Genomic DNA, 12597 nt, shown 5'->3' on the forward strand with positions numbered 1-12597 from the left:
GTCAATGGGAGGTCCGAACGCCGGCAGACCACCGACTCTCAAAGCTAAAGCTTGCATCAAGCAGACCATTGCATGTCTTAGTTCATTGAGAAACTGATAACATAGACTCTTTTCTTACCTTCAAAAGCTTCGAGAATTGCTTGATTGGCCGTGAAATGAGCGAACTTTAGACAAGGGCAGGCCTCGCAAAAGTGCATCTGAAGAACAACCGATAGTGTTGTCGAGTGGTTTTAAGGTATAATCTGTAAATCCTCTGAGCTAAAGCTTAGGCGAAATACTTCGCCGCTTTTCTCATGGCTCTGATTTGAGAAATCGCCAAGAACTCAATTTGTCTCAACAGGGCTTCGGTGAGATTGAGGTTGTTTTGTTGTACAACTTCTGCACACGCCATTAAAGCATGGACGAGCTGGATTCCATTCTCTTGCAAGTCGACGAGGAAAACCGGACGAATTGAATCAGTCGGAATTGCATACGAACCAGCAGTAGCCGAAGAGGGAAGAGGGAAGATAGCCGAGTTCGACCCGGTTGTGGATTTCAAGCGTTTTTCCGATTTAATGTTGCTGTTAGTCGAAGAAGAAGATGAATAAATAGCCTTACCGGAATTGCTTTGAGAACATAATCCCAGCAGGAAGCTTCCTCAAAGATTTGTTTCCCACTTCTTCGATGTTTCCCGTTGTCGTTCTCGAAAAAAAACTGAATATTCTGTACATACATGTTGATGAAATGTGTTGAAAATTACAATGAAGAAGAAGGTGCTGATGAAATGTGTGAGACACATAATACATGGGATAAATATTAAATCTTGCAAGGATAACTAAGCTCTAATTTGGCCTGATGGTAGCGTGAAAGATGTTATTCTTTGTAACTTTGGTTCAATACCCATAAATAAAATTTTGCAATTTAATATTTAAGTTAATGAAAAGATGACACGTGACATCATTGTATTAATTGATAATATTAAAAATTAATAGAATTACTTTAAAAAATTAATTTTTGTTAATGTGGCATTTGCCACATCACCACCTTTGTATATGTGGCATTGTTATGTCAGCGTGCGATGTTATGTAAGCGTGCGATGTTATGTAAGCTTGTCATGTCATCTCTATGTGTTAACCGTTAGTTGACTAACGATTTTCATCCAACGAAGGGTTTTTTGATCCAAAATGAAACTTTAAGAGGTAAAATGTTCTCAAAAAGTCAATAAGGGTAAATTTGATAATACTGTCAAATGTTAGGGGTATTTTGTTGCATTATGTCATAATTTTATTATTATGCCATATTATTATAGTAGTAGTAGGTGTTTGCTTTTATTATTAATCTTTGTCATTTAAAAAATTTAACTCCTCTCTCTCTCTCTCTTATATTTTCTTATATTTAATTTTTATTTTCTTATATTTGTATGTTTAATTTAAATTTTATTATTTAAGTTTGTAACTAATCATGATGCATATATGTACAATAAAATGGCTTTAACTTTTAAAATTAAGCTAATATTCTTACATTAAGATAATTAACGATATAATTTTTAAAATCATTATCTGATTTTACTAGTTATACTTAATGTAAGAATATTTTTTTTAAAAATCCGAATGGATTAGAAGAATTTTTTTTAAATAATAAAATCAAATTTCTCCGTTATACGTATCGTTCAATCAATTCATAAAATTTGTATTCATAATTTAATTTTGATGGACACAATTAATTATCAAATATGAATTCATAATTTTAAAATTTGAACAACGTTTAATTCAACTGTGGATGTCGTGAAAGTATTCCAATACTTTGGACTGCCTTTCAGAATAAGCTCATGACAATATGGAGCGGGTCAAACGTTGTATCGCAAATGACCCTTCTTGCCCGGATTGCAACCTTTATGATGAAACCATCCTTCATGCTCTCTGATTGTCCTGCTGCACGTGAAATTTGGGATCGAGTTCTGCCGCATCCCCGTCCCACGGGTTTCTTCACTCATGATCTAACTCGTTGGATTTCCTTCAATATTGGTAATAGCCAGACTCATCAGACTACAATGTCCCTTGGTGCCTTACCTTCTCTTCGTATGTTTGGCAAATTTGGAAGAGCCGGAATGATTTAGCCTTTAATGGTCAGCGCACCCCTCTTGAATCTATCACTTCTCATGGGCTAGTATGGAGTCGACATTTTCATGGTTGTTTGAATCGCAACCCCCTCCCCCGATGCGGACGCCTGTCTTCGTTCAATGGCAAAAGCCTCCTGCTGGTTGGATTTGCCCCAATGTCGATGTTGTGCTCCCGGATTCAACCAAAGTCGGCACTGTGGGTGGTATTTTCCACGATAGTGAAGGTAACTGGTTATATGGCTTCAACAAATCAATTGGTAAAACTGATGTTTTGCAAGCCGAATTGTGGGGTATTCTTGTCGGCCTGGAGCTTGCTCGCTCACTCGGATTCGACTTGCTTCAAGTTCAATCCGACTCCTCCACTGCCGTGCATCTTATCATAGATAGCTGAGCCCATCAAAGCTCGTTCCCTATAGTTCGTGCTATCAACCGGATGAGGCAGGATGCTGGTTCACTGATTTCAAATGGATTCCTCATGAGTGTAATAGGTTGGCTGATGCTGTTGCCAAGTTGACTTCTCCTGCTCCACTCCAAGTGTCGGTTCTCCCATCTGTTCCATGCAACTTCAAGACCTCCTGACTAGGGTTGCCTTTGGTCCCCCGTATTGCATGCGTGAACAATTGTATTTGGCTTTGGCCTTCTCTTTCATTCCAAAAAAAAAAAAAGATTTTTAAAAATTTTTTATAAAAGAAAAGTTTATATTATCACTTATCTGTCCACCTTTCTAAAAAAATAATTATATTTATCTCAAATGATTGATGTAAATTTTAATATCCATTCATTTTAGTACCACTTATACAAAAAGATTGGTTAGACTATACCCCAAACATTACAAAGCTTTAAATTAGTACTCTAGTCTATTAATATTAGTACCCCCTAAGGTGGATTCCAACAACGTCTTTAACTTCTTTGAGCAAGCATTCAACCGTTCTATAACATACTTGGAACAATCTCTGATTTCTTTCCTGCGACAGAAAGTAAATAAAAGCAGTCTAAGAAATTTTTAAAATGGTGGTAAGAAGAGATCTCCCTGTCCATGAAGAACTTGCCCTTGAAACCATTTCATCCCATGTCAAGAATGATGACTTCATCCCATTGAGATTCAAATAGAATTCCAGAGTCCTACTGCCAGTGAACATTGCGAGAAGATGGTCCCTTGTCTCTTGAGAATTGCTGCAGTTGACACAAGATCTTCTGTGCAAATTCCCATTCTAAGAAGTCGATCTCTAGTAGGCAACCTGTTGAGTATAGTCATCCAAGCAATCAAACTAAACTTTGGAATATGCAATGGGAACCAAATTAATTTGTGCCAGACTTTCTGCCATTTGAATCGAATTAAGTCCCATATTTCCCTAACATGCATGGGTTTGGCTGAAAGAATAGGTAAGCTTCAGTCCGCAATTTTAAAATTTTGCTAATACTCCAACTAACAATTGCACCAGCTTGGAATTGCCAAAAGTCTTGCTCCTTAAAACATAGCCTTTAAGCCATGCTACCCACAGAGAACCATCACCCGCAAGTATTTTCCGAATTAGGCTAATAAGACATGCTCTATTCCAATTTTAATATTCTTCAGACCTAATCCTCCTTCTGATTTAGAGAGACAAACATTATCCCAGCTGATTATAGCACCAACAACAGATTTATCTGCTCCTTTCCAGAAATACCTGGAGCAGATTTGTTCCACTAAGAATTGAGGCTGGCAGTACAAGTTGTCTGCACCATAATTGCAGACATTGAATAAGAGATCTTATGAGCTTTAGATGTCCTGCATAACTGATATCCTCCCAGACCAATGATGGATCTTGTGCTTGATATTGTCTATTAAAGCTTGACAATCCTTCTCGGTTAGCTTGTGGGTGACAAGGGGAATTCCTAGATAACGGACTAACAGACTACCTAATTGAACCCAGTGATTAGTTTTAAATTCTCAATGGTTCTAGAATGAATTCTCGCTGCAAAAATCTCACATTTAGATGAATTCAACTTTAGTCCAGAGACTTCATAGAACTGATCAAGGATACTGAGAACACCAAACCACTGATTCAATAATTCTTTGCAAAAAAAAAAGGTTGTCAGCAAACGAGAGATGAGTAAGTCCTATCTTCCTGCATTTGGGATGAAAACCAAATATACCTCTTTCGACTGCCAAATTAAGCATTCTAGATAATATATTCATTGCAAGCACAAAAAGATAGGGGGAGAGGGTCTCCCTGTCTAAGACCTAGCACCTTTAAAATATCCGATAAAGTCCCATTAAAGAATCGAGAATCTTGCTTGTGTGAAACAAGCTTCGATCCAAGCAATGAAAGAATGAGGAAGATTGAGTGCTTTAAGAATATCTGAAATAAATCCCCAATGAATGGAGTCAAAGCTTTATGAATGTCGATTTTCAGAGAGCATCTCGGGAAATGGATTTCCTTCCATAACCTTTAACCATCTCCTGGCAAGGAGTGTAGTATCATTAATGATTCTTCCTCTAATGAATACTATATTGATTCAAGAGATTATCTCAGGAAGGAATCAATTCATCTTCTCACAATGATTTTAGTGATGATTTTGTAAATCACAGAACAACAGGAGAAAGGCCGGAAGTCTCTAACAACACTTGGATTGGAATTTTAAAAAACAAGAGCAATAATATACAGTTTAAAGCAGAGTGAATAGATGCATCATAGAAAAAAATTTAATTGTTGCAATAACATCCTCTCCAACTATAGACCAATTATGCTTGAAAAAGTAGGGAGTGAATCCATTGGTCCAGGGGCTTTATCATTGCCTTGGCAGAGAATGGCTTTTTGAATTCATCTCTAGTGACTTCTTTGACAAGGCTTGTAAGCTTCTGAAGGCAAATAATAATTAAGGAGTTCTTTAAGAAGATTTGGGTCGATTTTTTGACCATATTGTCAGTTGTTCCGATCAGATTTGAAAAAAGGAAATCACTTCTTTCGCCATTGCATCAAGGATTCCAATAGATTTTCTTGGTCATCAACAAGAACACGGATAGTATCTCTCTTGTTTTTAAAAGCAATCGTAGAGTATAAAATTTTGGAGTTTTTATCTCCATCTTTAATCCACTGATTTTTGCTTTTTGTTTAAGACATAGCTTCTACATATTCCAGATTTTCAACTCTCTTGTAATAAAAGTTCATTTTCAATACCTTCTTCACCCTTAAAGTGAGGAGTTGTTGTTGGTCTAACTCCATTCTCTTAATTTTAACTCGATTCAAGAGGTTATTGTAATTATCCTTGTTCCTGAGAAAACTTTGACTCTTTTGAGTTTGGTAAGAAGAATTTGCATAGGGTTGCCTTGAGCAAATTGTAGCCAAGATTGACTAACTTAATTCAAGAAACAAGGGTGAGCAGTCCAAAATTGAAGAATTTAAAAGGCTTAGGCCTATTTGCAGGAATTTCTTTGGAAAGCCAGGTTAAAGACATCAATGGTCAGAGATACCTAGAGCAAGGAATTCGACAAATGATTGCTGAAAATAGAAGCCCAGCTAGAATTATCATAACCCTGTCAAACTTCCTTGTAAGAAAAGAAAGATGGTGCTTATTACTCCAAGTATAAGATGTCCCAAAGTAAGGATAATCTTGGAGTTCAAGCTCATAAGCTAAATCTTGAAACTCTTTCATATCAGAAGTGAGGTAGTGGCCAAATACTTCACGGTCAGAGCTTTCGTGGGATTGCATGATGATATTAAAGTCCCCTCCTAAGACCCAAGGAGCCTTATTAACAGTAGAGTCAACTTCTTTTAACTTCTGCCAAAGATGTCTTCGAGCAATCCCATCATTACTACCATATATCGCCGAGATAAACAATGGTAAACTAAGGTAAGTTCCTCTAACAGTAATGCTTTGATCAGAAATGTGGATGATAAAAAGATCAATACCCTTATTCCAAATAATCCAAATCCTACCGTTAAGAGTATAGTCATAATTAGAACAAATATTCTAATTCTGAAATTTAGATTTGAAATAGCCTCTACTTTGTCAACCTTAACTCTAGTCTCCAAAGACATAGAATCAATATTGTATTGAGTGGCTCTAAGAAGAACTTTATTATGTTTTAGATGACTGTTAAGTCTCTAATATTCCAAAAACTAACTATCATTGGGAAGGAGATCCTATAGAACCCCCTTGACCACCAATAATAAGACATCTTTCTCTATAATATGTTCTTTCTTTTTTTGATTTGAGTTCTTTCACCAATCCTACGACACCCAATGATGCAGCCCTAGGTTTTTTTTGCTGACTTTCTAAGTTATTAGAATTCTCCTCAACAGAATTAAGCAATTCAAATATGTTGTTAGAACATGAAAATGGTGCGTTAGCATTATCTTTTGAAGGTCTGCCTTTACCCTCTTAAGTACGTTGGCGGAGCAGTTTAATCCATTCCATTTATTCCTGTAGGCTCTAAGATATAAGGTCACTTTCAGCAACAACAATAGGATGAAATCATCAACTGCCTCAGTATCTTTTTGCTTATTGGCAACAGCATTCGAATAGTCATTAACCTCTATTCTAACCGGATCATTAACTATAACATCAACCTCCTTTCTCATACATTATCTTCACTTTCAACAATAATAGATTGTTGAACAACATCATTGATCCTTAGCTATTTGATCATTAATAACAATATTTAGAGGAACATGAGTACTAATTTTTCAGGTTCTTGTAGAACTTCTACACCTCCTACATGAATGGCAGCAATGTTAGGCATGATTTCTCCCTTCATTTTCCAGACTTGTGAAGCAGTAGGATTTGGGTTAGCTTATACAGACAACCTTTTTCATTGTGCCCAAATACATTACATCTCATACATGATTAAGGAAGCCATGGAACTTTACATAGTCGAAGTTGTTTGGCCATCCATGAGACAACATCAATGTGTTTAGTAATACATCTTTAACTCCTATTTCTATGCAAACTTTAGCAAACTCAAGCCTTGTTTTTGATGCTGTAATAGTGTCCATATAGATTGGGACTGCAATAGCCTTGCTATAGCTTAAGCCTGCTCTAGAGAATAATTCGATGGGGACGTTGTACAATTGAACCCAACAGGGATTTTAGACAAATTAAAGCTAAGCATTTTCATGTTAGGTTCCCATTTCCTAAGTATGAGTGACTTATTTTGCGCATGCCATGGATCATTTTCAAGTACTCATTCTCTAGCAGTTTCAGAACTAAAAGAGAAAATAAATATGTTGTTTCCAACTGATTGGCCTATAATCGAGAACCCAGCAGTACTTTACTCCACAAATTGCCAACAGTCCGATAAAGAGATGAAAAACTAGGACCAACCCCCAGGAACTAGCCCACTAGAGATAGATTCCATTCGGAAGTTCCATCCTCAAGAATCTCTTAAGGAGGGTGAATATCGAGCTTCAATCGTGAAATTTGGGGGGAGGGGAATCTAGTTATGATCTGCTGCCCCCAAACAAATTTCGCCAACATTATCTTCACTTTCAACAATAATAGATTGTTGAACAACATCAATTGAATCCTTAGCTATTTGATCATTAATAACAATATTTAGAGGAACATGAGTATCTAATTTTTCAGGTTCTTGTAGAACTTCTACACCTCCTACATGAATGGCAGCAATGTTAGGCATGATTTCTCCCTTCATTTTCCAGACTTGTGAAGCAGTAGGATTTGGGTTAGCTTTATACAGACAACCTTTTTCATTGTGCCCAAATACATTACATCTCATACATGATTAAGGAAGCCATGGAACTTTTACATAGATCGAAGTTGTTTGGCCATCCATGAGGACAACATCAATGTGTTTAGTAATTACATCTTTAACTCCTATTTCTATGCAAACTTTAGCAACTCAAGCCTTGTTTTTGATGCTGTAATAGTGTCCATATAGATTGGGACTGCAATAGCACTTGCTATGTAGCTTAAGCCTGCTCTAGAGAATAATTCGATGGGGACGTTGTACAATTGAACCCAAACAGGGATTTTAGACAAATTAAAGCTAAGCATTTTCATGTTAGGTTCCCATTTCCTAAGTATGAGTGACTTATTTTGCGCATGCCATGGATCATTTTCAAGTACTCATTCTCTAGCAGTTTCAGAACTAAAAGAGAAAATAAATATGTTTCCAACTGAATTGGCCTATAATCGAGAACCCAGCAGTACTTTACTCCACAAATTGCCAACAGTCCGATAAAGAGATGAAAAACTAGGACCAACCCCCAGGAACTAGCCCACTAGAGATAGATTCCATTCGGAAGTTCCATCCTCAAGAATCTCTTAAGGAGGGTGAATAATCGAGCTTCAATCATGAAATTTGGGGGGAGGGGAATCTAGGTTATGATCTGCTGAGCCCCCAAACAGATTTCGCCAATCCATCAATCAAACAATAAAACATAACGGGTAAGAAGAGAAACAGAAACAACTGAGATGATCTTAAAGGATGATCAGAAATTGCCAACCTCGTCAATCTCTTTTATCCATTTCTAACCATGAAAGAAAACAAAACATATATAGTATAGCATACATAATCTCATGTCACCAGACAGTGAGCAAACATGCCCGTCAAAGGTAGACACTTGCCATAAATTTATGCCAGTTAAAAGACACGACATAAAACTACTAGGTAGGAATGGATCGAGAGGGACAGGGGTGAGGTATTCGTCCCCTGAAAATTTAAAATTATCATATATTTTATATGTTTCTATGTTTTCTATTAAATTTGTTTTTGTCCCTTTGAAATCTTATAAGTTTAAGTTAATCCTCTGGAATTTTAAAATTTCAAGTTCGCTACCCCTAACATAAATTATGCACCCATCCTTGATACTAAAGATGCATGGTCGATAGAGCGATCCAGGATCCTCATAACAAAGATAACTCTCCCAAAGAAAAAAATCGGATTTAGATCGATAAAACAAACATTAAATCTTGAAAATGTAACAATATTAAATATTTGATGAAAAAAATTTGTTGGTCTCATAATCTTATTAAGGTTCTGAGTCGAACTCGAGTTCGAGTTTTACCAAGTTTTGACCGAGTCGAGTACAAGCTACACGAATTGCTCAACTCATTAAGCACCCCTAATCTCCCCCGATATTTCAATTAATCTACGTGTCATCGAGATTAATGTCCAAGGACGAATAGAGTAAATAAATTAAATATTATTTTTTATAGTGATTATTACAAGATAAAATTTGTTCAGAATCTTTATTAGTTATTAACAATTTACACGCACCCACAGACATAGTTACTTACATGGGACCTTTAAAAAAATAATACCTTCTTAAACCACTAAAGTATAGTTTCAAATTAAATATGTTCTTAATCAAACTTTAATACAATGTCATCAACCTAATAAAGTACCAACCACATTAATCAATCAATTCACGACAGAAATTCAATCGATATAAAATAATAATTATGTCAAATATAAATATCTCAATAGTGAATAAAATGTTATCTTAAAAAAACAAATTTCAAGTGGTTGCGTTAGTGTAATGTGTGTGCTCTAAGTATTGTAGGTTAAAAACTCAACATGAACTAACTCATGAAATTTTTAACTTTAATACATTAGATTAAAATCTGATTAATTCGTAATATTGATTCATTTAAAAATAAATATATAAAGTTATGTATGTAGAAAATTCCCGCTGAGAGACTCATTATTAAAGTTAGATGTGTGATTTGGGTCGCATAAGATTAATTAAGGCGAAGACTTGAAAATCAGAAGAATAAACCCCAAAAAAAACTCTTTGTAGTGACTCATCAAACCTTAGCCTTAATGAAAATTAAGGATAGGTTTATCATGGGATATTCTATAGAGTGTTTTTAATTAAGTTGAATTCGATTCGTTCAAAATTCGATCAATCTTTGATTTAGATTGATTCGATTTGAATTTAATTCGAAATTTTAACGAGTCGAGTCGAGCAAAATTTAATTTGTCTCAATGAGTCACGAGCAGCTTGTTAATTTATAATTTGTTAAGTGTTATTTGTCTTTTTTTAAGATTATGTCTTATTAAACTTCTTTATTCTCAAAAAATATTATAATATGTTAGTTTGGTGTATTGTGAATTGCTATTTTGGAGTTTAAACTTTGAAATTTCATCATATCCTATTCTGATATATATATAATATGTTAATTTACGTTTATATTTAGCTTTTCTTAGTATTATTAGATTATATATATATTTTTAAAGAAAATATCAAATTTCTGGGAAGTTTAACGAGCAACAAGTTGAATTAAGTCGGAAAAAATTATCGAACTTAACGATCAATGAGTCAGATCGAGTAGTTTTCACGTTGAGTAAAGCATTGTTCAACTAGTGATCAACTTGCTCGATAAATACAAGACCAATTTAATGGAAATTATAGAGATATATGGGTTTGAACTTTATGATAATAATTCATAAGAGCCAATTCATGGAAGGCCAAAGCATTAATAGTCGGACGATAGGGGAAAAACACTTTCAAAACATGACAAAGAGGAGACTATTACAAATACTACCTTATTATTGTTTTGACATGGTAGCTTAATCAAAGAGATGTTCCTTGTAACTCATTGGTCCAAGCTTCAACTTCATGCCTTCTTTTTCAAAGCCGACACAGGTCCGTTACCGGTGATCGGAGCAGCCGTGCCGCATTGCGGAACCAGCCCCCACAATACGGCGAGAACCCCTAACGGAATAAACGGAAAATACAACTTCGCCATGAAATCCGCCGACCGTTAATCGGATCGAGAACGTCCCCCACCATAGCCGTCTGAAATTCACCACACTGTTAAAAAAAATGCATACTCGAGGAAAAACAGAAAACAAACTACTAGTTATTATTTTTTACCGTGGAGGTGATAAGATAGGCACCGGAGACGAGGCAGGTGGAGTTGAACCAGGGCTTGGCGGTAAGCATCCCGTAGATGTTGAGCACGGCGAGCGGAAACAGGTAGAAGCATGTTTTCAGAACCGGACCGATTAGCGAACCGGTCATGCTACCGGTTCACTGGTTCAACCGGTCTAACCGGTTCGACCGGTCGGAAGAACTGGACGACGTCATAATTATTTAAAAAATTAAATAAAAATATCAAAAATATTTAATAAAAAATAATTTTTTATATCACAAGTCATATTCAAAGCAAGTCATAACATATATAAGTTAAAAACTATAAAATCAAGTGAAACAAAATGATTCAAATTAACGACAACATAATATTTAAGGTAAAACATATTAAATAATAAATATAATTATATAACTATAATTAAAAAATAAATTTGGGGTTAAAAAAAGCATAACAAAATTATATAACTATAATTATATAACTATTCTTTCACTTCAATCAAGCTCGAATTTTAGGCTTCAATCGCTTCTAATTTTTTTTGAATTCAAGCCTTTTTGAGTTCAAGTTTCATATATATTTCGAGTTTGAGTTGAACTTGATAATTTTTAGCTTGTGAGTTTGAGTTGAGTTGAGCTTACTTTTAAAGTTTTCAAGTTCGAGTCGAGCTCAGCAATACTCGAGTTCGACTTGGCTCGTTTAACAAACGACGTTGTTTGATTTAATTTTTTTTAAAAAAAAAATAAAAATCCCGGTTTTTCCCGATTTTTTCCGATTTTCAGCCGGTCCGGTTCGAACGATTCAACGGTTCTGATCGGTTCACTAATAACGGTTCAATCGATTTAGATTAAACCGGACTAAGTAAGGTTCCCGATTGAACCGGTTGAACCGGCCGGTCCGATCCGATTTTCAAAACAGAGGGTAGAAGAGCTCCAGCATCATGAGTGCGAAGAAGAAAGGGGGCTTGTCGAGCACCAAATAATCCCGGCTGATCGTCGTGTAAAATCGATAGAGAGGATTCCAGTGGTAAGGGAGGATGGATTCCGGGATGTCCAGCGGAACTATCACCAGGATGCTGAAGAATGATAGCAATAGAAGGGCATCCACCACCTTCCCTAAACTTCCCATGTCTTTTTTTCCCTGCAAAGCTTACTAGTGATTCCATATGTGCATTTATATCTGATCGTTTTGATGGAGTGGTGAGTGAAGATCGAAGGATTTGCAATCATCGATTATTGGTTGGAATTATTAAGAAGTACCTGCCATGTTTGACCAAAAATAATGGCAGACAGGTCCGTCCCACAAAAGAACAATTATAAGTATTTAAGTTTATAGTCAATAATCCCTAAAACAATCCTTATTTAAATAAAAATAGACGAAAGACTTAAATATCTAGGCCTGTAAACGAACCGAACGCACACGAACGGAGGTATGTTCATGTTCGTTCATTTAATAAATAGACGAACATAAACGAACACGAACATAAACGAACAAATTTTTTTTTGTTCATGTTCGTTTATTAAGGAATATAATATGTTCATGTTCGTTCATTTAATAAATAAACGAACATAAACGAACACGAACATAAACGAACACGAACATAAATGAACACGAACATAAACGAACATAAACGTTGGAGACCCTACCTTCCATTGTTCTTTCATGAAAAATAGTCGACAATG

General features: G+C 35.6%; 1 protein-coding gene across 1 annotated transcript; it reads right to left on the bottom strand.

Moving 5' to 3' along the window:
* Nucleotides 1-10597: 10597 nt before the first annotated feature.
* On the bottom strand, nucleotides 10598-12135 carry LOC120184337. The gene is made up of 3 exons (XM_039188832.1): nucleotides 11844-12135; nucleotides 10924-11032; nucleotides 10598-10845 (listed from the first exon to the last, which is right to left on the bottom strand). The coding sequence occupies exons 1-3, from the start codon at nucleotides 12078-12080 to the stop codon at nucleotides 10811-10813; spliced, it is 381 nt and encodes a 126-aa protein (XP_039044763.1). The 5' UTR covers nucleotides 12081-12135; the 3' UTR covers nucleotides 10598-10810.
* Nucleotides 12136-12597: the final 462 nt, after the last annotated feature.

The sequence above is a fragment of the Hibiscus syriacus genome, unplaced genomic scaffold, assembly GCF_006381635.1.
Source record: "Hibiscus syriacus cultivar Baekdansim isolate YM2019G1 unplaced genomic scaffold, ASM638163v2 tig00112864_pilon, whole genome shotgun sequence".
Taxonomy (NCBI): domain Eukaryota; kingdom Viridiplantae; phylum Streptophyta; class Magnoliopsida; order Malvales; family Malvaceae; genus Hibiscus; species Hibiscus syriacus.